This window comes from Protopterus annectens, chromosome 15.part0 (genome assembly GCF_019279795.1).
Source record: "Protopterus annectens isolate FY-2018-M chromosome 15.part0, PAN1.0, whole genome shotgun sequence".
Classification (NCBI taxonomy): Eukaryota; Metazoa; Chordata; order Ceratodontiformes; family Protopteridae; genus Protopterus; species Protopterus annectens.
Window position 1 is genome coordinate 233,299,630 of NC_056749.1, and position 23,664 is coordinate 233,323,293.

The 23,664-nt window shown below is 43.0% G+C and overlaps 1 protein-coding gene across 1 annotated transcript in view; it reads left to right on the top strand.

Moving 5' to 3' along the window:
- CHM (CHM Rab escort protein) overlaps positions 1-23,664 on the top strand; it is a 1,989,252-nt gene that overhangs the window by 667,591 nt on the left and 1,297,997 nt on the right. The window contains exon 6 of the mRNA XM_044057753.1: positions 13,610-13,726. Coding sequence (XP_043913688.1) covers positions 13,610-13,726 — 117 coding nt within the window. The remainder of the gene's footprint in view (positions 1-13,609; positions 13,727-23,664) is intronic.

Here is a 23,664-nt window from a genome sequence, read left to right on the forward strand (position 1 = left end):
AAGTCAACCAGATTTAACAGGTATGACCTCCCCTTGACGAATCCAAACTGTGTGGGATAGAGTGTTTGGATGTTACCAATGTCCTTGTTAATGAGGTCCATGATGATCTGTTCCATTGCCTTGCAGATCAGTCTAGTTAGGCTAAAGGGACTATAATTTCCTGGATTGGTGGACGCTCCACCTTTGTGCAAAGGGATGACTGTGGCTGTCCTCCACTAGACTGCAATGAAGCCTGTACTCGGGCTTTGGTTGAATACAGTGCCTAATGGTGCTGCAAGTTCCTGCCTCAGTTCATGTAGGATGCAGCGTGGGGTGATGTTGGGGTCCCATGGAGGCTGTATTTTTTGCCTTTCAGAGGACAGTGATGACTTGCTCCCTAGAGATAAGGGGAGAGGGGGCAGGTACTGAGGATGTTCTGATTTACTGATTGGGAGGGATAGAGGGGTGAAGTTTTCACTGAACCTGCCAGCAGGTTGGCTATATCTATGGTATTTGTGTATGTGGTGTCCTTGACCACCAGTTCTAAGCAGATCTGAGAGTTTCCTTTGAGATTGTGGACATAAGTGAAGGCCTTATGAGTGAATTAAGTAGATGTGGCCAGTTTGGACTCTGTTTGCTTTGGAGAATTTCAATAGTGCTCTTATTTGCTTGTTCAGGCTAAGGAAAGGTTGCTTCCAGTTAAGCACCTGCTGCTTCTTGGTCCTGGATAGCAGTTTATTTTCATTTTGTTAGTTTATTTGTTGCAGATGTCCACCAGACAGGTTTACTCTTTCTTGAGGAGGAGGATTTTGTCCTGTCTGGTATTTCTGATTCTGTGGAGCTATATAAATGCTCATGTAGTGCTTTTGTGTAGGTTTGGACATGTGCGTCAGTTCCTATAGAGAGGGAGGCTTCTAAACCTTCCTTCAGGAGGCTTCTAAACCTTCCTTCAGGAGGTTGAAATAAGCTTTGGAGAAGTTTTTTTGTTTGACGATAGCTAGGGGGATCAGGGGAGATGGTTGACTTTGAAAGTGACTGCTTGGTGGTTGGATCTTACCAGGGTGGTTGACACTGTAGGGATGGATGCTGTAGTGACTACTCATGTTGGTTAATATCACGTCCAAGATATTATCACCTGTTGTGGGGGTGTCGACCAACTGGTCCAAGGCATTTGCATTGATGAAATCAAGGAATCTCTGGGCATTTGTGTTTTGGCATGAGTAGTTATTCCAGTCTAGGTTTAGATCATTAAAGTTGCTCAGGATCAGGGTCAAGGGTAGAATCTTGATCGATTCAAAGAGGTAGAGATAGGGGGAATGGGCATCTTGATTCAAAGTTGGGGACCTGTAGCTAGCTATGATTTGAATAGGGGTCTTGTCAATTGTTAACTGCACCTGGAGTGTCTCCTGTATGTCATACTGTTGGACCAGCCTGGAGGTGTGTATGTCTTTAATACATACTGGAACTCCGCACCCTTTTGCTTTGCTGCCCGTGGTTTGGCATCTGAATGTATGATAGGATGAGTAACCTGGTATGGCTGGGGTGCTCTCCGCAGCTTTGAACCAGGTTTTTGTGACTGCACAAATGTCATCTTCTTCCAAGGATAAGAATGCTTGCAATGAGTGCAGTTTCATGTTTAGACTTCCTAGTGTTTAGCAGCATGACCTTTAATTTGCATTTTGATGAAATTTTCATGTTGGTAGTTCAGACCTCATGGCACTGCCTAAAAACACACTATGGTGGAAGCAAGAGCACTTGCCGGAAGACTGAAGCCCAAGGGAAAAAGATGCAGGCCATCTTTGGCAAAGCATCATGGTTTGTCAGTTATGTCTTCCCAGGTTGTCAGGTACTGGATCCCCTTGGAGTGGCATCAGAAACTAAGCCACTTGTTAAAGTCAATTATTTTCTGTTTGTATTGAGGAATCATTCTAGGTGATGGTAGAATGCTGCTTAAGGCTAGGAACATACCTGCCTGTGACGCATATTCAGTGAGCTTGATCACGTCTGCCTTAATATAGTCCAGAGAGGTACGTCTCAAGTCATTCATGCCAACATGTACTATGACAGAGTCCTAACAATACCTGCCATTGACAGACTTGAGTGCATGGGTGATATGGCAGATTCTGGCACCTGACAAACAACTGACTGTGATTTTCTCCTTATTAGTCCTGGTGAGGGGCACATCTGTGTGTCTCACAATGGAATCTCCTACGACTAATATGTTGGGTTTATGTTTAGGTGTTAGTGGCTGAGAGATGCAGGTGTGTGGACTATATGTGGTGTGGTGGGCAATGGAGTTGGCATGTGTTTTTGACTTGGAGGTCTCTCTTGTTTGGGTATGTTTTTGTTGAGGCCCTCCGCATATGTGGGTGTGTGTTGTGGTTGAGTTGTGGTGTTTGTGTTGACGACCTTCTCCTTACCAGATATACTGGCCTATGAGAGAGAGTATAGACTCTAGGTTCTTAATGTAATTGCATCTTTCACAAATTGTGTTCCTAAATTGTGGTAGTAGAAAGTTGCCTGTGTACATGAGGCAGTTGCTACACTGTCTCAGGATGCCCATATCAACAAAACTGGCAGGAGAAACCATAGGAAATTGTCCATCCATATTTTTCAGAATCTTAGGGATAGAGGCCAGAGAAGAGCTAAGGGGATAAAGTGTGTAATGTGTAAGAGAAGTACTACTAGGTGATGACACAAGTGCTGCTAAGGGAAACTTTTAGCTGGAATACCTTGCAATGGGTTAAAAACAGTGCAGCTGCTGTGTGTGACGTGCAAACAAGCCCAAACCAGCTCAAACATGGGGTTTAAATACCACAAAAAGTAAGAGTGTCTAATAACACAGTAGTCTGTGCAATGCAAGAAAATTGTTAGAGAAGTTAGTCTTGCAGTATCTCCAGCTCAGCACACATTTTTGAAATTTATGATTTCCATACTGGGGAACAGTGTTCTTCATGTTTGTCATATGTTGACTAGAAGGTCATACCTAAGCCACGTGCCACACTATTCTTTTCATCCACTTGTTGATCAGGTATCATAGGATATGATCATAGATTACTAGGCTGTCGACCTGAAGGTCATTTTAAGCCTAGCTGTTTCAACCCAATGTAATACCGTAGTTCTTGTCAGTACACTAGATTGCATTTAGTGATGACTGCCCATGTCCAGGAGGGGTTGTGGGTGCTATAATGATGCTACCATATGTCATAGAAGAATTTCCTATATTCATTGTATTGAAACATGACCCTCCAAAGTGTTTGTGCAGTTACTAATATTCCTGCATTATCAGATCTGTAGACTGCAGTACACTGGCACTGTATCATGAGGAATTGTTACAACTGCCTGTGCTTCAGTCAGCCTACCTGAAGGACCAAAGTCAAGAAGGTTTAGTCCTCTCTCACCTTATACAATATGACAGCTTTGCATTGTGGTCAGCATGAGAATTGACATTTGTCTCTTAAGTGGTCCATAACTATAGTCAGAGTGAAGATAAGATGGTAAGGTATTCTGAGTGATCCTAAGGCTACGTATCTCAGGAATCACCACTGTTAAGGGAACCTCTGCCTATTTCTCATAACTAGGCAGTCTTGGATATTGACCTTCATTATCTTATTTTTAGTTCTTTAGGATGTAGGGTATGGCGAACAGCAGCTTTTTAAGTGGATTTGAAGGAATTTCCTTTGCAGATGTTCTTCGTTTCACTGTTGCAGTCATCGCCTGTGGGTTTTTCCTGCTGTGGTAACCCTCGTCCAGCACGAATACCAGAGGCAAATTTTTTGTGTGACGGCTGCTATCACCTGTAGTCTGACTTCAGGTCGTCAGTACTATAAAGCAAGGCAGCTGACAACATTACATCAGTCTTGCTGTGGAGCCCGTAGCAGAAGCAGTTCGCATGAGTGCCAGTCGGTCGCAACCAGAACTCGAATTTCAGCAGAAAAAGTCTAAAGCCAAGTACCCCGTTGGGGACCCTTTTTTCTTCCTCTTACTGAAGTCCGAAAAAGTTAACAATTTTCTTGCCTGTGGAAATCGGATCCCACACCGAGACTTTCATTCTTACTGCACTTGTTTAGGCGCAGACCATGACGTCCCTCGTTGCTGGTTCTGTGCCCTCTTTAATGCGAGAACCATTCGACATAGACCTCTTTTTGTAGACCATTATTTTCGTATTCCATCTTCAAATTTCAATATGGCGTCCATCAGCCAACAATCTGTCGACATTCCAAAAAAAACGTAAAGAATGAGACAGGTCACAGAAGGCTAAGCCTTCCGATGACACTACCGCTAAGCAAGTTGTCAGTTCTCCAGAATTCAGTGAGTCGCTTTCGCAGCCTCTGATGCCTGACTTTCTTTCTACGCAAGCCTCTGCTGAGACCCTTTCAGAGTCCAGTATGCCGCAGAAATCCACTTTGTCTTCCAAGCCTTTGGCGGTCTCTGCCTCGGTTGGATCTGGAGCCGCGACGCAGGCACTGTCCTCTGAGGAGGCCATTCGCACTACCGATTCTAGACAGAAAACAATAACTCTTCTGACTACCGTTTCTCAAAGACTGATTCTCTCAGACCTAGAAGCTAGGGCACTCGTAGGAAATCTGCTTCTAGCCACCATCTTGCTACTGCTCCCCCACCCCAAGCTCAAATGCTTAAAATGGAAGAGGATCTCATCTCCCTTATCCGAGGTACTGAGGCCCCCACTCCTAAAAGGAAAAGACACCCTTCTCCAGAAATTGACAGACCAAGAGTTTGAGGAATCTGATTATTCTGCTTTTAAAGAGGAACAGCAGCCCTTAACTGTTTAAGGATTCAGATGCAGAAGAATCCATCCCCTCTGCCTCCCCTCCAGAGGACCTCTCGTTCGGGGAAACCCTTCACTCCCTCAGGGAACATTTTCAGTGGGAATCTCAGGACTTCCCCCAGTCAAATGACTTAGAGAGTTTCTGGACCTGCCCCAGCACAGACCCTTGGCCATCCCACCTATTCTGAAAGTGGTGGATGATGTTTTCCATGAATCCAACTTAGCCCCTGATGCCCTGCTGCCTGCTCCAGCCAAACCTGACAGTTACTACAGAGTGCCCGATTCTCACAAATACTTGTACAGGAACCCTGCTGCAGACCCTGAGGTCATTACAGAGAAACACAAAGGAGAGAAGACTAGTTTTGCCAAGAATCCTCTTCCTTCTGACAAAGACTCCAGAGCTCTGGACAGATTGGGTAAGAAAGTATACACCTCTGCAACCTTAGCTATCAGAGCACTCAGCTGTCAGTTCCATATGTTAAAATATCAACAGCACACTTTGGAAGAATTAAAACAGATGATTGCTACCTCTGCTGATGGTGCCACCTCAAAAGAGCTGGCAGAATTACTACACTCTGTCAAGTAGCTAAGCACGCATTACAATGTGGGTATGATGCCCTAGAAGCCTCTAGCAGGGCAGCAGTGACAGGATCTGTTAGTAGAAGACATTCATGGCTGAAGGAACAACCTCTCCCTGATCATGTCAAGTCTTAACTTATTGATGCACCTCTAGATAAGGAACACCTGTTTGGCGAAAAAGCAGAGGAGGTGCTTAAAAAGATGGAAGACAAAGCAAAATCTATACAAACAGTAAAAGATTTCTTTCAAGTTCAACCACCCAAATTTAGCAAGAACTTCCCCTCTTAAGCACTGGACCTTCCCTGCACCCAGCTGATAGGGCCAAGGTAAGCCCCACAGGGACAGGACATCCAGGCCTCTTTCCCAGGGCCAGCAAAGAAGCAAACAATGGACCACTTCCTCTTCTAAGGCAGGGAGTTCTAAGCCACGCTTCTATGTCAAGCACTCTCCCTCCCATGTCTGCCCTCCTTTCACTCATCTAAAACTAGGAGGAAGACTCACCCTCTTGAAGGACAATTGGGTCTCTATAACCAATTACCAATGGGTATTAAAAATCATTTCTCAGGGATACAGATTCTCCTTCAGCAAACTTCCTATTCCAAGAAGGTACCCACACCTCCCCCCAAACCAGTGGGCAGAGGCATTAAAACACGTAAAACCACTAATATCCCAGGGGGAGTAGAATCTGTCCCTCTGGATCAAGCAGGAAAAGGTTTTTACTCCTGGTTCCCAGAAAAGAGGACACTTGGCACCCCGTCCTGGATCTATCCAAACTGAAAACGTCCTTGATGGTCCCCAGATTCAAAATGTTAACCTTGCAGCACCTCCTGCCTATGCTCACACAAAATGCCTGGCTGGTGACACTAGATCTTAAAGATGCCTACCTCCACATCCCCATCAGGGAATCATGCAGAAAATTCCTGCACTTCAGAGCAGGCAATCAGAAATTTCAGTTGTCTGCACTGCCCTTTGGCTTATCTACTGCTCCCAGAGTATTCACCAAATGCTTGGCCCCGGCTATAGCATTCTGCAGACTGAGAAATATACAGATTTACCCTTGCCTGGATGACTGCCTCATTCAGGCAAACAGCAAAGAAAAATTGCTCCAGGGCCTTCTCTTTGTCAAGAAACTCCTAACTTCCCTAGGGTTCACCATCAACGAGAAAAAAATCAAAGCAAAACCCGACCAGGAAAATTGTTTTCCTGGGAGCTGTGCTAGACACAGCAACCTTAATGGCCTTCCTACCCCCAGAAAAGCAGAGCTTCCTGCCTCTCTACTTTACCTCACTACAAGAAAGGTCCTGCAAGCCCTGAGATACATGGCATCTTGCATCCTTGTCATCCCTCTCGCCAGGCTTCACATGAGAAAACTTCAGTGGTACTTGAAGAACCTTTGGTGTCAGCACTCTGTCACTAGAGACCACTCTCCCACTGATCCTTTGCATAAGGGATGAATTTCTCTGGTGGACAGAGGCCTGTGCCATGAACAAGGGTGTTCCCTCCAACCTTCCAGCCAGACCATCACCACCGACGCCTCAGACATAGTTTGGGGCACTTAACTAGCAGGCAGGTGTACCCAAGGGCTTTGGAATGCCCAGCAACTTTACTTACACATCAACCAGGAAGAAATGATGGCAGTGCAAAATGCTTTGACTTCTTCCAACCCCATCTCAGGCCAGGGGACCTCCTTATAAAAACAGACACCACAGTAATGTGGTACATCAACAAGCAGGGGGGCACCCAATCTTAACTCCTGTGCAGGTTAGCCATGAGTCTCTGGTTCACAGCCACCTCCATGGGGGTACACCTAATTGCCCAGTACTTACCAGGGATCAACAACACACTGGCAGACCACCTAAGCAGAAACTTACTGGACCCCCTATGAATGGCAGCTCCACAGAGAAATCGTTCTGCAAATCACCCAGGAGTGGGGGGACCCCAGAGGTGGACCTCTTTGCCTCGAACCTCAACCACCAGCTGCACAAGTTTTGAACTAGAGAGCATCACCTCCTTGCATGTCGACTGCCTTGCTTTATAGGTTCATAGGTAGGTACTAAGCTATTGGCTCTAGGCCTGTATAAGCCTAGCCAAAAAGGTACCCTGGCTTTTGCCACCCAAGAAAATTATTTTCCTGTGCCCCTGTTAAGCAGAGCCACAGAAGTGATCCCCGGGGTGAATTTCCTTTTTTCCATCCAATCATCAAGATTTTTCTTGGAGTGCTAATGAGGAGCTTTGATATAGGTAGTTTGTTCCAGAGTATGGGAAGTCTCTGGGACAGGAATATATCCCTCCAGCATGTTCTGTTTATTGTGGTGACAAGGTTTAGGTCCCTTGAGCGTGTAGCTCAGAGGGATTGGGATTTCTTTAAGTGGAACATGTCCAACAGCTCTGGGTTTGACATAGCTTTGTATGTTAGGTAGAGATTGCCTCTGAGTAGGCGATATGCAATGGAGTAAAGCTGGAGTTTTTTGAGATGGTCTGCATAGAGCATCTGTTTGAAGCCAGTAATCCTCTTTGTGAGGTATTTCTGCAGCCTTTCCAGTTGTAGATGTCTTGTGAGGTACATTCCAAAAGGGGCTTTGTACTCTATAATGTGTCTAATGAGTGACAAGTAGATGGGAGCAATGATCTCATTTTTACCTGGATGAGAAACCTTTTGTGATGAGGTATGCCACGTAGAAGGATTTCCTGACTACTGTGGCGATGTGATCATCAAAGGAAAGACTACTGTCCACCTGTGTCCCAAGGTCTCTTATACTTTCAGTGTTAGGTCGAGTACCGCCTATGTGGTAGTTCATGGGTACAGAGTTTTTACTAAAGGGGATGACAGTGCACCTTTTGGCATTGAGCTTGAGGCCATGGCTTTGACCCCAGGCATCTGTCTCAGTGAGGCCCTTTTGTAGGCTGTCCACATCATTAGGAGTTTCGATTATGGCTCCTAGTTTGCAGTCATCTGCAAACTTCATTAGCCAAAGACCTTCTGTGTTAGCTTGTACTTCAGAGAAGTAGATACCAAACAGGAGAGAACCCAGGACTGAACCCTGTGATACTCCACCTGTCACTGGTCTGAAGCCGGATTTGGAGTCTACTTTCACAGTGTGGGTTCTGTCTGTGAGCCAGTTGGCAACCCATCTTGTGACATAGGGATTTATATCTAGTTTAGTGAGTTCATCTTTACTTCCAGAGTGGGGGAAGGTGTTGAAAGCCTTGGTGAGATCTAGATAGGCTGGGTGAACCACCTTACCCCCGTCTATGGCTTTGATGACTGCTTCAAAGTTGTTTGTCAGGTTTAGGAGACATGATCTGCCTTTTACAAACCCAAACTGGGTGGGTTCCAGAGTTTGGAGTTTACCAATGTCTTTGTTTATACGTTCCATGATGATATGTTCCATAGCCTTGCAGACCAGGGTCATCGGGCTAATGGGGCAGTAGTTCCTGGGGTCCATGGTGGCTTCCCCTTTGTAGAGTGGGATAACCGTCGCTGTGCACCATTCAGTGGGCACAAAGCCTGAGGTGAGGCTATGATTGAACATGGTACTTAGGTGCGGTGCCAGTTCATTCTGTGGTTCATGTAGAATGCAGCCTGGGATGTTGTCAGGTCCCATGGATGCTGTGTTCTTGGCTTTGGAGAGTGTGGTTTTACTTGTGCAGCCATGATTACAGGAACATTGCATTCTTCCGGTATAGAGATGGGCCCTTTAGGGGTGAGAAGGGGGTACAGTTAGCACTGACCCTATCTGCCAGGATGTTGGCAATATCATTTGGTTCTGTATATTTAGTACCATTGTGCTGTAACTCGGAGCAGATCTGAGTGTTGCCATTGAGATTCTTGACATAACTATAGAATGCTTTGTGGTTGTCTTTAGAATAAGTGACGATTTTGTTTTTGTAACCAGATTTGGAGGATTTTGAGGGATCTCAGCTTGTTACTGAGGCTGACCAGGGAGTTCATCCAATCATGGGATTTTACTTTTTTTTGCAACAGTTTCTTCCTTCTGTTGTAGAGTTTATGACAGGAGACCACCAGATTGGCTTCCTTTTTTTTTGGAGCATAGCATCTTGGTTCTGTTAGGGATAACACGATCCATGCACTTGTGTAAGTGCTTATAAAGTGCATTTATGTAGGATTCAACAGTCGTACCTCTATTGTCCATCTGCATGGGTATCGTGAAGTTTGTCACTTTTGTCTTGAGAAGCTTGAAGTTGGCTTTGGAGACATTTTTTACGGTGGTTTCCCTAATGGGGGTGGGGGCGGGATGTGGATGACTAGGGTGATTAGCTTGTGGTCGGATCTGACTAAGGAGGAATTGACCTCTGGTGTGCAACACTGGTCGCCCATGCTGGTAATGACCAGGTTTAGGATATTGTTGCTCCTAGTGGGGGTGGATAAGTTGATCCAAGGCATTGGAATTTATGAATTCCAGAAAATGTTGAGCAAGAGAGTTGCTACATGAGTAGTTTTTCCAGTTATTGGTGGGGTTGAAATCACCCATTATTAGGGTGTTGGGTTGTACCCTAATATTTTCCAGTGTATCAAGAAATGAGAAGAAGGAATCCTGGGGCATGGTGGGGGATCTGTAGCAAGCTACAATTTGGATTGTGGTCTTGCCCAGAGTTAGTTACACTTGGATAATCTTGGATGCATTCTGCTGAGCGACTAGCCTGGAGGTGTGGATATCCTTAATGAAGATGGACATTCCTCCGCCTTTAGTGTTTCTATCCAGGTTAGGTGGCCAAAAGGTGTGGTATGAATTATAGCCTGGTAATGCAGAGGTGCTCTCTGGAGCCTTGAACCAGGTCTCTGTCAGTGCACAGATGTCGATGTTCTCCATTTTAAGGAGTGGTTCAAGTAAGTGGATTTTGAGGTTTAGACTTCTAGCATCGAGTAGCATTACCCTCAGATTTTGCTTGCTTGTACTTATTACGGTGGTGAATTTGTCATTTGAACTTTGCCTAAAAAAGGCACTATAGGGACGGCAAGAGCCTTAGCCAGTATCCGTAATCCCAAGGGCGACAGGTGCAGGCCATCTCTGGCATAGCATCATGGTTTGTCGGTCATGTCATCCCAGGCAGACAGATACTGGATTCCCTTAGAATGACACCAGAAGCTTAGCCAATTGTTGAGGCCAATCATTTTGTCCTTGTACTGTGGTATCATTCTGGGTGATGGCAGGATGCTACTCAGGACTAGGGTCATACCTGCCTGTGCTACAAGATTGGAGAGTTTCTCCATGTCTCTTTTCATGTAGTCCAGTGAGGTACATCTCAGGCTATTCACACCAACTTGGACAATGACTTAGTCATATTTGTACTTGTGGAGTGAACTGTGTGCGTGCATTATGTGGTGGATCCTGGCACCCGAAAGGCAGCTGACAGTAACTTTCTCCTTGTTCAGCATGGTGAGTGGATCAGTGTGCCTGACTACAGAGTCACTTATGACTAGAGTGTTGGGTACATTGTTATGCCTTATGGGCTGTGGTTGAGTAGCACACTGAGTTTGTGGGCTATGTGTCATTTGGGTTGTGTTGGGAGGGGTGGAGGTTGCTTGCGTTTCTGCTTTGGAGGTCTCTGTTGATTGAGCAGATTTTCATTGAGAGGCTCCGCAAATGTAGATGTGTGTTATGTATTTCTATGTGCGTGCCTTGGTGGTGTAGGTTTTGAGGGACTATGTGATGAGTGTGGTGTGGTGCAAGTGTTTACCTTCTCATGACTGTGTAGTCCAGTCCAGTCTTGGGTGAAGAGAGCTTTGCTTCCACATTGGCTATATAAGTGCATCTCTCTCAGGTTGTAGTGTTGGGTGGTAGGAGGAGAGGGTTGTATGTGTACATGAGGCAATTGCTGCATTGCCACAAGATGCCCAGATTCATCAGGTAGACAGAAGACAGCACTGGGAGCTTCCCATTAGACATGCCTGGATAGGTGCATTTTAAGTACTAAAAACTGTTTTCCTCTAGACAAGTGAGGAAAGTTGAGTGCTGTAGTAATTTGTAGCTTTAGTGCTTATGAGTTCTGGACAAGTGCTGAGCTCAAAGAACCATATTTGAGTGCTAAAACTAAAAAACTGGCTAGTTCTAAGGGAAAATTTAAAGAGCAGACTTTATGGTGCCAGGAATAGTTTAACCCTAGCTAAGGCGATGCATAAAGTGTATTTATTTTTTTTAATATAACAGTAGCAAATGAGCAAACTGATTTAAACAAATTAACAAATAAAAAGCTAAAAACTGAGCTCTATTCCAGCAGTCTTCGATCAGACAAGTTCTAAGTGCACAATCATGCCACTAGGGTGCAGGGGAACCTTCTCCAAAAAAGTTCATCTGGTTTAGTGCTCAAGTTATACAAACAAAACTAGATTCAGCAGGTCCGAGTCTAGTCTGTGCTACAGTAAACAAGGCGTACCAATTTCAGAAACAGTTCAAATAAGCAGGCACAATAAGCCTTTAAACAGAAACTCCCAGCTCAAAAGGGCAGATTCTACCCTCTCCTTCCACAAGAATGCAGACCACACCTTCTTAATGTAAAATAGCTGTCCCAAAGCCCAAGTGCTTAAACCAGAACTAATACAGTTTTAGAGTAACAGACCGTAAGCCTTCAATAAGCAACTCCCAACTTAGAAGGATGTAAGCTACCTGTCCTGCCACAACAATGCAGACCACAAACCTTCTTAATGCAAAACTGGTGTGAAGCCTAAGTGCTTAAACCAAAAGCTGAGAATAACAATTACACTTTAATCGGGCTACTAACAAGCAGTAATAAATGCAGCAGAATAAATGCAATTAAGTACTTTTAAGAACATGCAGCAAAAGGAAAATAAAGTAATGAAGTAGGAAGAAGCACAAATACAGTAAAAATAGGTGAATAATGTGCAATTTTTTTATATATAACAATAGAAAATGAACAAACTGATTTAAAAAAAAATTACCTAATTAACCAGTAAAAGAGCTCAAAACTAAGCCCTGTTCCAGCAGTCTTCAATCAGAGAAGTTCTAACTGCAAACTCCTGCCACTAGGGTGCAGGGGAACCTTCTCCAAAAAAGATGGCCTGGATTAGTGCTCAAGTTACACAAACAAAGCTAGATTCAGCAGGCCTGAATCTAGTCTATGCTACAGCAAACACGGTGTACCGATTTCAGAAAGAAATCTTTCAAATAAGCAGGCACAGTAAGCCTTTAACCAGAAATTCCCAGCTCAGAAGGGCAGAGTCTAGCCTCTTCTCCCACAAGAGTGCAGACCACAAACCTTCTTAATGTAAAACAACTGGTCTGAAGCCCAAGTGCTTAAACGAAAAGGCTTAGAATAACAGTTACAATTTAATCAGGCTACTAACAACACACTTATAAATGCAACAGAATAAATAGTCCTGACATCATACTACAGGTAACAGCAAAACATTGACTTTGGTATTCTGGCTGGCCGAGGGCTACCACAGCAGGGATAAACCTACAGGTGATGACTGCAACAGTGAATAAACTCGAATGTCTTCATTTATGGTAAGTGTACACAACTGTACTTTCCTCATGCTGCTGTCCTTGTGGTTCCCCACTATGACATTGCTATGCCATTTCATACAACAGGCATGCCTCTGTGTGTAGGGATATCCTGCCACACTGCGTCATTTTTGAGCACTTTTCTTGTCATCTCTTGGACTCTGTCAGGAGTCATGTCAGAATGATTTAGCTGCATATTCTACTCTGGTGACAGGAGAGCAGGACAGTAGCTGCTTTACCCTATCTCCCTGAACTGCCTCTTACAATCGTATGGGCTTGATTATAAATATGGACAGCTAGCAACACGAGTGCTGTGCATGTGTGCTATCGGGAAGAGTTGGAGCCATCTTTAATGATATCCGTGCATGATAAATCTAGGGGTTACATGAAAAGAGACTAGGGAAAGGCTTTGGTTTAAGTAAGGTTATTTTTCATCATGTTTGAGATGCCCTAAAGAATTGCAGTGACTTGTTCCTTCTGTCTTGTGTTCAGTTCTGAAACATCCTTAAAGCAGTGTTTAATACTAATGCCATAGCATCATTTGAGACTCATCCACAACAAGATGATCATCATAGAGGTAAGAGGATAGTTTAAGAAAACTAATGTAATTGGTTTGCAACTTGTCAATAAGAAAACAAACCAGATTGTTCTGTAGCATTGTCATATTTGTTTTAATGAAATAGTCACACTGGCCAAGCATGAATACTGTGACAGTATTAACTCTGGTGCCTAACTTGTCCTAATTTTGAAAAAAAAACTTTTTTTTTCTCTTCTGTAGTTCCTGTTTTCTCGTGGGTCACTAGTGGATCTGCTTATTAAATCAAATGTCAGTCGATATGCAGAATTCAAGAATGTTACACGAATCCTCACCTATCAAAATGGGCAAGTGGAGCAGGTGAGCATAATTAAACTGTTTATAAGTATCCATGATTTAAGTTATATTTATTTGAACTGTATGTCTTTGACTCTGGATATGTTGGACCTTCATCTCCGCCTTAGACTCTGTTTTCTGCGTTATTTTAACATCTCAATCACTCTGGCTGCATTTTATATAATTTTAATATGTTTTTGCAAAATGGCTATCATTGGAGCTGGACTTATCAGCGGGATCCTATTTTTCTTCAAGCCTTTCTCATTCCAATAATCCATTTTAAGTCTGCTTTATATGAGTCATGCTAGACATAAGGAAGTAGTGGTGTATTCCCATTCCATTGACATGTAATAGGATTAGTGACAGTCACTGTCATAGTATATACTGTCTAAAACAGGGCTGCTTATTATTTGAATGGCCATCATTTGTGTGTATCTCAGGGCTTATTTTATAGTATACTAAGGAATTATACAGATGCAACCAGAACAGTTGATAAATTGCAGGCCTTTGTTCGAAGTATCTTTTTGTAGTTCAAGATGAGTTGACAGCCCCCTTCCCCTACACTTTGGTAAATGTGCCGATATTTTTTTCTTGTAAATTATCTTCTGACTTTTCTGTAAATGTTATACATCTTTGATACTACATTCAAGTCATCTTAAAATGCGTAAATAAGAAACAAGTAAAGTTTAAAGCTTAGCATTTCAGTACTGTGATGCTGCTTATGTAAATTTGTCAAAAGAGGTGACAACTGCCTTTGAACCATTGCCTGATCTAATTACTCTGTTTTGCTATGAAAGGCAGGGCTATAGTGTAAGCAGCTGTGAATCAGTGTAAGTTATTTTCCCCTCTGCAGTAAAGACAATGAAAAACAGTTTCACACCTCTCTGTCGTGTTAACAGCAGCCTGAGCTTCTGACTACACATTTCTGTCTGTCTGTGGTATGTCATGCAGTTGTAGACAAATTCCCCTGCAATTTATGTGAGAAATTAAGCTTAAAAAATTGGTGGTCTCTTCGCTTCCTTTAATACAAGAGTGAGGAAATTAAAGTTTTATAAAGTACAAACCGGTTTCAGGTGCCTACATAGCACTAGAATCATATTGTAAGGAGAAAAGCAGCCTAAAAGTTGTGTTAAACTATAGGCGAAGGTGGAGTTTACCTTTAATGGATGCTTAGTGCTGGATTACGCAGTAGGAATGCTTGTCTCTTCACCATCTTCCCATGAGCCAAAAATAATTAACCCATCCTCCTTAGCTCGGCTTTCAGCATTGGTGGCAGGTGGTTGCCAGACTACATAGCCTGCAACATTCTTTAAGGTTTAAATTATAGAGTTGCTATAATGTTTCGCACTTGGCTTGAATTTTACGTTTTTGTAAAATAATTGAGAGTGAGTGGTATATTGGTACTTTTGTTAAAGTTTCTGCCTCTCGTGATGTAACTACTACATTGTGGAAGGAAGATTAATATGTTTTGTGTGTTCACCGTCTGTGATTTTGTTTGAAGAATGAAGCTCTATTTATTGATTTACTTCCTACCAGACTGTTTCTGACATGACATTTTTATAGGAATTTGTCGTCTTTGTTGCATCACTTTGTCTATTACATCTGAAAGTCTGTTGCTAAGGAAAACAAACAGAGCAAGCAATCTGTAGCTCTTTTACTATTTCTCACCCACAGAGGTCATAAAAGTATTAAAGTACAAAATTCTCAACTCTGTTTTATATAAAGCTGCATGCTTTCTCTTCCCTGGGGTTGTAAATTGGTTACGTCTGTTGTCATCGTTAGGTGAATAAACCTGATGACCACTGGGAGCAATTAACTGACCTTTGCAAGTCAGGGGACACACTGGCTGACTTGTGAACTAGTTCATAGATTAGTACTAAGCTAACTGCCCTTGCGAGCCATTTTAAAGCCTAGCCAATTATCCCTTGTGAGACTCAAACCCTGCACCTTGTGTTTGTAAGGCAAACACCTTAACCATTAGGCCACCCTCGGAAGAACAAGACATGAAAGTCCCAAAATATCCTTTAAAACTTTTCTTTGATTGTGTAATGCTTGTGTAGGAAACAGATATTTAAAAAAGAACAATCAGTGGCATCGGCATTTTTGTTGATTTTCAGACTTGACGGTATTTCTCATGACTATTGTTCTAAGTGAATTGGACTGTGATCTGACCATGCAAAGTAGGATGTTATCTCATAAGTTGAGCCCTCACCATGCATTATTTACAAGACGTAGCTTTCTAAAAAAGGTCACATAAGAATGTCTGCCCTCATAAGGGCATTCATTGTTTGAAAACATAAATAAGATTTGTAATAAGTACTTACTCTACTGTTGACATGTTTAGATTGTATACATATTTTCAAATTAGCAAAAATATATATTTTTCCATGTTTGCCCATAGCTGTTTAAGCCCATGGACACCATGTCCTTTCAGATAGCACTGAATATTGCATATGAGTGGCTCAATACATTGATCTTACCTTCATTATCAAAATATGCAGCATTTTGACATTTAGTAGCCAAAAAAAGCCTTGTGTTCTGTTGATGAACATCAAGTAAAAGTTAACAGAGTAATAAGACCACGGAGTCATTATTAACAGTGACCTTTCACTTTACAGCTGTCCACAGAGCATATGGAGTTGCCCAGCTGAACCTTCAAGAGGGTTCATGATCCTTCCAGGGAGGTAATTGTCCCCTGTATACAGTTATCAAACTGTTGAATAATGCAACCTGTTCAGTTATTTACTCACATGCCATCTAGTGCAGTTGTAGAAGGTTCATGGAGTCCTCACAAAGATTTTTGTATGGCTTCAAAGTTTGTCTTACAGCCAAATACTACAGCATGTCTCACTCTGTCACAGATAAGATATAAAAGTGAGAACCCGTAAGGCATTATTAACACCTGAGTATTTGAAAATCCTTTGTTTAGAGCACTCCCTGGTGACCTGACCATGAGAAGATGTTTACTCTTAATGAAAATCAATATATCAAATATTCCAACACCTGTGGAATAAGCTCTCTCTCTAAATGTAATTTAGCCCATAAAAGAGTACACTATAACAGGAAGTAGATGGCTACATGGCCACCCATTGGTTCCAACATGGAATCTGCAGAATCAAGCTCTTTCACTAAACCTAGTAGCCTTTCAACCCACAGATTCCAACAAATCATGTTGTTGTATGTCAGATGTTGAACAGATAGTACAGTTTTATTAATGGAAAGAATTTTCCCATTATGTAATTGTGTGTTATGAAGGTAGTTATGATTTTTCCTCCTGTAACCAGATCTACAAGCAAAGATCATCTGAGTGGCTTCGCTGATAAAATGTACTTACAACTGGATTAATGCTTTAAGTAACCTTAACAGTATTGTAAACATCAATCCTACATAAGGCTAGGTTTACAGTTAGCAGATAAAATCACTTGGCAGTCATTTGCACCATTTACAGAAACAGTTTATTGAATTCCAAACCTGTGAAAATGTGGCAAAGTGCATGCTTCATCTACTTTTGTAGAAACTGTTAATCATTGAACTCGTGTGCTTGTATATATTTTTGATTTTATGAAGAGGTGTAGGAATTTCATGGCCTCTTCAAGAGATGATGTCATTAAAGATATATTGTGCAATTTAATCTCTGCTGGTAATGTCATTTGTCATTATGACATGCATCTGTGACATCATTGCTGCCTCTTTCCAAAATATGGTCACTTGGACAGTTATTAGATTACACCAGACTACATGTACAGCATTTTCCTGATGACATTAACACTAAGCTTTTTTAAATTCCTTTTGATTTATAGAACCAGTCAGGAATGCATGATGAGGGCATATTTAACACTTCAGTGAGAAAAGAATTACTGTTAGCGTGGGGAAGATTATTTTTAGTATTCTCTTTTGTAGCAAATTAACGTTATACATACATAAGAGAGGGCGACCCATAAGAAGGTATTATCATAGAAAAATTGTGATTACGTGAAATGCTTCTAGTTCGTGTGATTGAACAAAACTGTGTGGTATAGTAATTTAAAGCATGGCCTTTTTACAGGTGTGTTTCTAGAGCTAACTGAAGACTCTTTAGATTAACTGAATTGTTAACCTTGAGCAGAAGCATTTATTGCACACAACTAGTACTGATGAGGCTTTTTCTCCAAACTTATGGTTACTGTATCAGTAATGAGTTACTGTGCAATGCATTTCTTGTTTTTCTCCCCTCTGGAGGCTACTCGTCATTCTGCCAGATTTTTTTTTCTAGCAGGGCCCAGAGACATCTCAGTTGCTGGAATCAGTTTTGGTAAGATTTAACTACTATTTGAATGGAATATTAAGACAGAACTGACCAGTGCTTTCTGACCAATATGTTAGAACGGAAGTATTACAAGCATTTGTAGGATAATGCAACATGTTTTTCATGCTAGTTGCACAATAATGAAAGAAGGGAGGGGAGGGATCTGTCACTAGGTCGCAGTTTTGCTGGTGAGTACGTTCTTAGTCCCTGCCTACTCAGTTGAAGAGAGAAATGCTTCGTCTGTGTTATAGTTCTTCATCAGACCAAGTTACTACCAATTAAAAGCTCAAATAATTGCACTTTTTGAATCATGTGACTTTCAGCTGTTAATGAGTTAACCCTTTTGTTTTAAAAACAACTTTATAGTTCTCCCTATCATTTATTCCAAGAGAACTACAAGTATTTAATCTTAACTGCCAACAGTACTCTTTCCAGTCTAACTCATCTTTGGCTTCCAGTCTAAAATCATGTCAGATTGGGTGTTTACTCCAGATTCTTTTTAGTACCCAAAAAGATGGGGATCTGCAACCAATACTGGATCTCACATACTTGAACAAGTCAGTGAAGCACACCAAGTTCAGGATGGTCATGAATTCAGTCCATTCTACCACTTCTGAAGATGGGTGATTGGATGTGCTCTATAGATTTCAAGGATGTGTACTACCATATCAAGATGGACAGATGCTCCAGGTTTCTTCTACGATTTAGGCTTGGAACCAGTCACTACCAGTTTCAGGTGCTTCCATTTGATCTCACCACAGTCCCCAGGGTGTTCATCAAATGTCTAGTGGTGGTGGCAGCTCATCTCCAACTGCAGGGGTATCAGATATTTCCATATCTGGATGACTGACTCCTAACCGCTCCAACTTCTCCTTCAGGCCCGAGGTTACTTCCTCAACCTGGCTTCCACTCTGGACATAACTATAAACTGGCAAAAAGTCTCACCTGTATGGGTTCAAACCATAGACCATATAGGGGCACATCTGGACATGACTGTGGCTCAAGTTTATCTTTTATTGGACAGGGTACTAAATGAGATCTCATGTCAACCAGATCTTAACTGTTCTGAAACCCCTGGTCTCTCTGATTCTATGGGTTTGGGCTCCATGGCAGCAACTAATAACCCTTCTCCCTATGGCATCTTTTCATATGCGCATTCTGCAGTGGACCCCAGTAGTTCAGTGGTCTCTTCTCAGAAATCCCTTGAATCTTCCCATAAAACTATCTCATGCATGCAGGGATTCTTTGGCAGATCCAGTCCCTGGAGGTGACTCAAGGATGGCCGTTTGTTCTCTCCTCCCCGCCTGCCACGTTAATCACGGACACCTCCCAGTTTGGGTGTGGGGGACATTGTCTGGGCTGGACAGTTCAAGGTATGTGGACCCCCAAGAGACCAAGTTGCATGTCAGTGTTCTTGAGATGGGAGCAGTTCTTCCAGTGTTGCAAAAACTAGATGGTGTGCTTCCTCAGAGGACTATTGCAATCCAAACAAACATGTCAGTGGTTTGATACCTCAACAAACGGGGAGGGACCAGGTCTTTACCCCCTTTGTCGAAAAGTGATGAGCATTTGGCAGTGGGCAGTTTTTTTCCAACCGCTTTCTAGTGGCAATGCACATTCTGGGGCAATCCAACGTCTTAGCAAACAGACTCAGCAGAGTGTTGCTGATGCCTCACTAATGGTCCCTGAGCCAATCAATGGCAGAGAGAATCTTCCAGAATTGGGGGTGTTCTTCGTGTTTCACTGTTGCAGTCATTACATTTAGGTTATCTGCTTGCAGGTAGCCCTCAGTCGGCCTGATTAACAAAGTCTTGGGTCCTGCGTCGGTTGCTTTCCCTTCTTCCATGACGTCAGGTCATCAGGGGTATAAAACGTGCAGCTGATGCCATTACATCAGTCTTTCTTGCCGTGCAGTGCCCGAAGCAGAAGCAGTTTGCAAGAGCCGGTCGGCCGACTCCTGAAATTTTAGTTTTAGAGTTTCAGAACTGAGGTCTTCAACTAAAGCTAAGTACCCTGTTGGGGAAACTTTTTCTTGCTCCTTCCCAATGTCAGTAAAAGTTAATAATCGCATTACTTGTGGAAAGCAAATACCTCACAAAGATTTTCATTTGTACTGTATTCCTTGCCTAGGCCCTGACCACGACGTACCTTGCTGTCGGTTTTGTGCTTTATTTAATCAGCGCTCTATCCATCAGTATATTTTCTCCACTAAATATTTCGGTTCTCGGTTTAATTATCCAGAATTGTCTGTTAGCCATCCAACTACCGGGATTCAGAAAAAAAACGCAAAGATAAAGACAGACCGCCAAGGTCCAAAACTGCTGACGCTTCTCCTAAGCCAGTCGCCAGTTCGCCGATACTCAGTGAGGTGTTTTTGCAGCCCCTGATACCCGCTACTTCTGATTTGCAGGCCTCTATGAAGACCCATTCGGAGTCCGGTATGCTGCAAGATGCTTCAACTATGGAATCCACGGATGTTTCTACCTTGGATGGGTCCTGAGCTGCTGTGCAGGTGCACCGGCTTCTGAGGGTGTATTCAGGCCTACGGACTTGCATATTAAACTGACACCTCCTTCTTTACTTATGCCTAAATCTCGATCTATGCCTAAAAAACTGATGCTCAGGCCACATTCTCAGGCCTCTATGCCTAAAAAACAAATGATAAAAATGTCTGAAGATCTAATAACTCTCATCAGGGGTAGCCAACCCCCCCCCCACACACACACACACACACACACACACACTTCCAAGAGGCCTAGGACTGAAGTTGATTATGAATCTTCTTACCAGGATTCTGTTTTTTTCTGATTCTTCTGGTGATCTGGATTTGCCCCTATCTACTTATGAAGATTCTGATGCAGAGGACTTCATTCCCTCTGCTTCCTCTGCTGAGGATTTTTCTTTTGGGGAAACCTTACATACTCTAAGGGAGCATTTCCACTGGGAAAGCCAGGATTTTTCTGATTCAAAAAAGAGACTTGGGGATTTCTTCCTCCTACCTCAGCATAGGCCTTCAGCTGTTCCCCCTGTGCTAGACATTGTTGATGATGCTTTTTTGGAATCTAGTTCGGCTGCTGATTCCCTGCCTCCTGCTCCCAGAAAACCTGACTGATACTACAGGGTCCCTGAGTCCCACAAGTTCCTTTTTAAAAATCCTATTGCAGATCCAGAGACTATTTCACAGGGGCCCAAAGGCATTAAGGCTTCTACTGCTAAAAATCCTACCCCTTCTGATAGACTCCAGGGCGCTGGATAGATGGGGTAAGAAGGTTTACACTTCTGCAACCTTGGCCATTAGGGCTTTAAACTGCCAGTTTCATATGTTAAAGTATCAGCAACATGTTATTGGACTGCTTAAACAGAAAATGATGTTGATTCCTGACTGTGTGGAAAGTAAAGAATTACAGGATTTAATGCATTCTGCTGAACAAGTTGGAAAACATACTTAGCAATGTGGTTTTGATTCATTAGAGGCCTCTTGCAGTGCTGCACTGGGTCTGTGCTCAGAAGGCATGCTTGGCTCAAGGAGCAATTTTTGCTTGATCATGTTAAAGCTAAATTGTTGGATGCTCCTTTAAATCAGAACCGCCTCTTTGGCAACAAGGCTGAGGAAGTTCCAAAAAGATGGAAGATAAAGCTAAATCTATGCAAACTGTTAAAGATTTTTTACCTCCCAGATTTAGTAGGCATTGGCCTTCTAAGAATTGGTCCTTTCCAGACCCTTCCAGGTCTTCTCAAGCCAAACCCAGACACAGCAAAAACACCAGGTTTCAGTCCCAGGGGAGACACAGAACTAAGTAGTGGGAGGGGGGCCTCCACTTCCAAATCTGGGAATAATAAGAATACCCCCTATGGTAAACTGTTTCATTGACTTGCTTTTACAATTTCCAAGCACTTATCAACTGACTGCCCCTTTGGGGGGAAAGATTGCTCTTCATGCAAAGAATTGGGAACTCATTACCCAGGAAAATGGGTTTTAAATAGTGTCCCAGGGTTACAGATTTCACTTCCACACATTGCCAACACCAAGTGGGTGGCCGGACCTACCCCCAAATCAGTGGGCAGAGGCCCAAAAACAAGTACGTTCTCTCTCAAGCATGGGAGCTATTCGACTGGTACCAGAAGAGGAAAAGGGACAAGGTTTCTACTCGAGACTTTTCCTGGTACCCAGAAAAGACAATTCATGACGTCCTATCCTGGACCTGTCAACTCTAAACACCTATTTGGAGATTCCAAAATTCAAGATGCTGACTCTTCACCAATTACTTCCTATGCTAGGCAAAGATGCCTGGTTGGCAACACTAGATTTAAAAGAAGCATACCTTCACATACCAATCAGAGAATCTTGCAGAAGGTACCTACGCTTCAAAGCAGGCTACACGCACCATCAGTTTTCTGCATTGCACTTTGGCTTATCTACTGCACCCAGGGTATTCACAAAGTGCCTAGCTCCAGTTATTGCATTTTTCAGGCAAATATTCAAATATACCCATACCTGGACGATTGTCTAATTCAGGAAGAAAACCAGGACATACTTTTGAATCATCTGGCCTTTGTACAAAGGGTTCCAACTTGTCTGGGGTACACCATAAACGAAAAAAAATCTCACCTGGTACCCTGTCAACAAATTATGTTCCTGGGAGCAAGCTTGAATACAACTTCCCAGATGGCTTACCTCACACCAGAGAAACAAATTAATTTGACAAACTACTTCAAACAAGTGGCCACAAAAACCCTGCTATTTGCAAGACAAATACTGCACGCCTTGGTGTTCATGGCCCTCCTACATTCTTCTAATTCCATATGCAAGACTGACAGACGAGGAAACTGCAGTGGTATCTAAAAAAAGCCTATGGTGTCAACATTCTCAAGACCTGGAAACAATGATTCCTATCACACCTTGCCTACGTCTAGAGTTCCTTTGGTGGGCAGAGGCCTGCCACCAAAACAAGGGACTACCTTTCACGCCACCTCCTGCCGCCCAAACCCTAACAACAGACTCATCAGACTATGCATGGGGGGCTCACCTGGCAGGGAAGTGCATTCAGGGCAAATGGAACCCAAGTCAAATGCACCTGCATATCAATCAAAAAGAAATGTTAGCTGTACCAAAATATTCTGACAGCCTTCAAAGACCACTTTCTTCCAAGACAATTAATGGTAAAGACGGACAACACCACTGTTTAGTGGTACATAAACAAGCAGGGGGGGTACACATTCTTACCCCTTCTGCAGACTAGCCATGGTATTGTGGAACACAGCCTTGAGCTACCAAGTGCACCTACAAGCTCAATTCCTGCCAGGAAAATTAAATACACTGGCAGACTGACTAAGCAGAAACCTCATGGACCCACATGAGTGGAAACTGGAACCAAGGATTTTCAACATGTTGACAAGCAAATGGGGGAGCCCAGGTATAAACCTGTTTGCCTCTCCCCAGAACTACCAATTGGACAAATTTTGCACAAGGACACCCCACAAACAAGCCTGGAAAGTGGATGCTCTGTCCTTTAGCTGGAAAAACCTATCAGTTTATGCCTCCCCCATCTCTGCTCTCCAAAGTACTACTAAAAATCAAACAGGACAAACCAAGGATGATTTTGATTGGTCCGGACTGGCTGAGCCAACACTGGTACCCCCTCCTGCGCAGTGTGTCATGGTTATCTCCATGGCACCT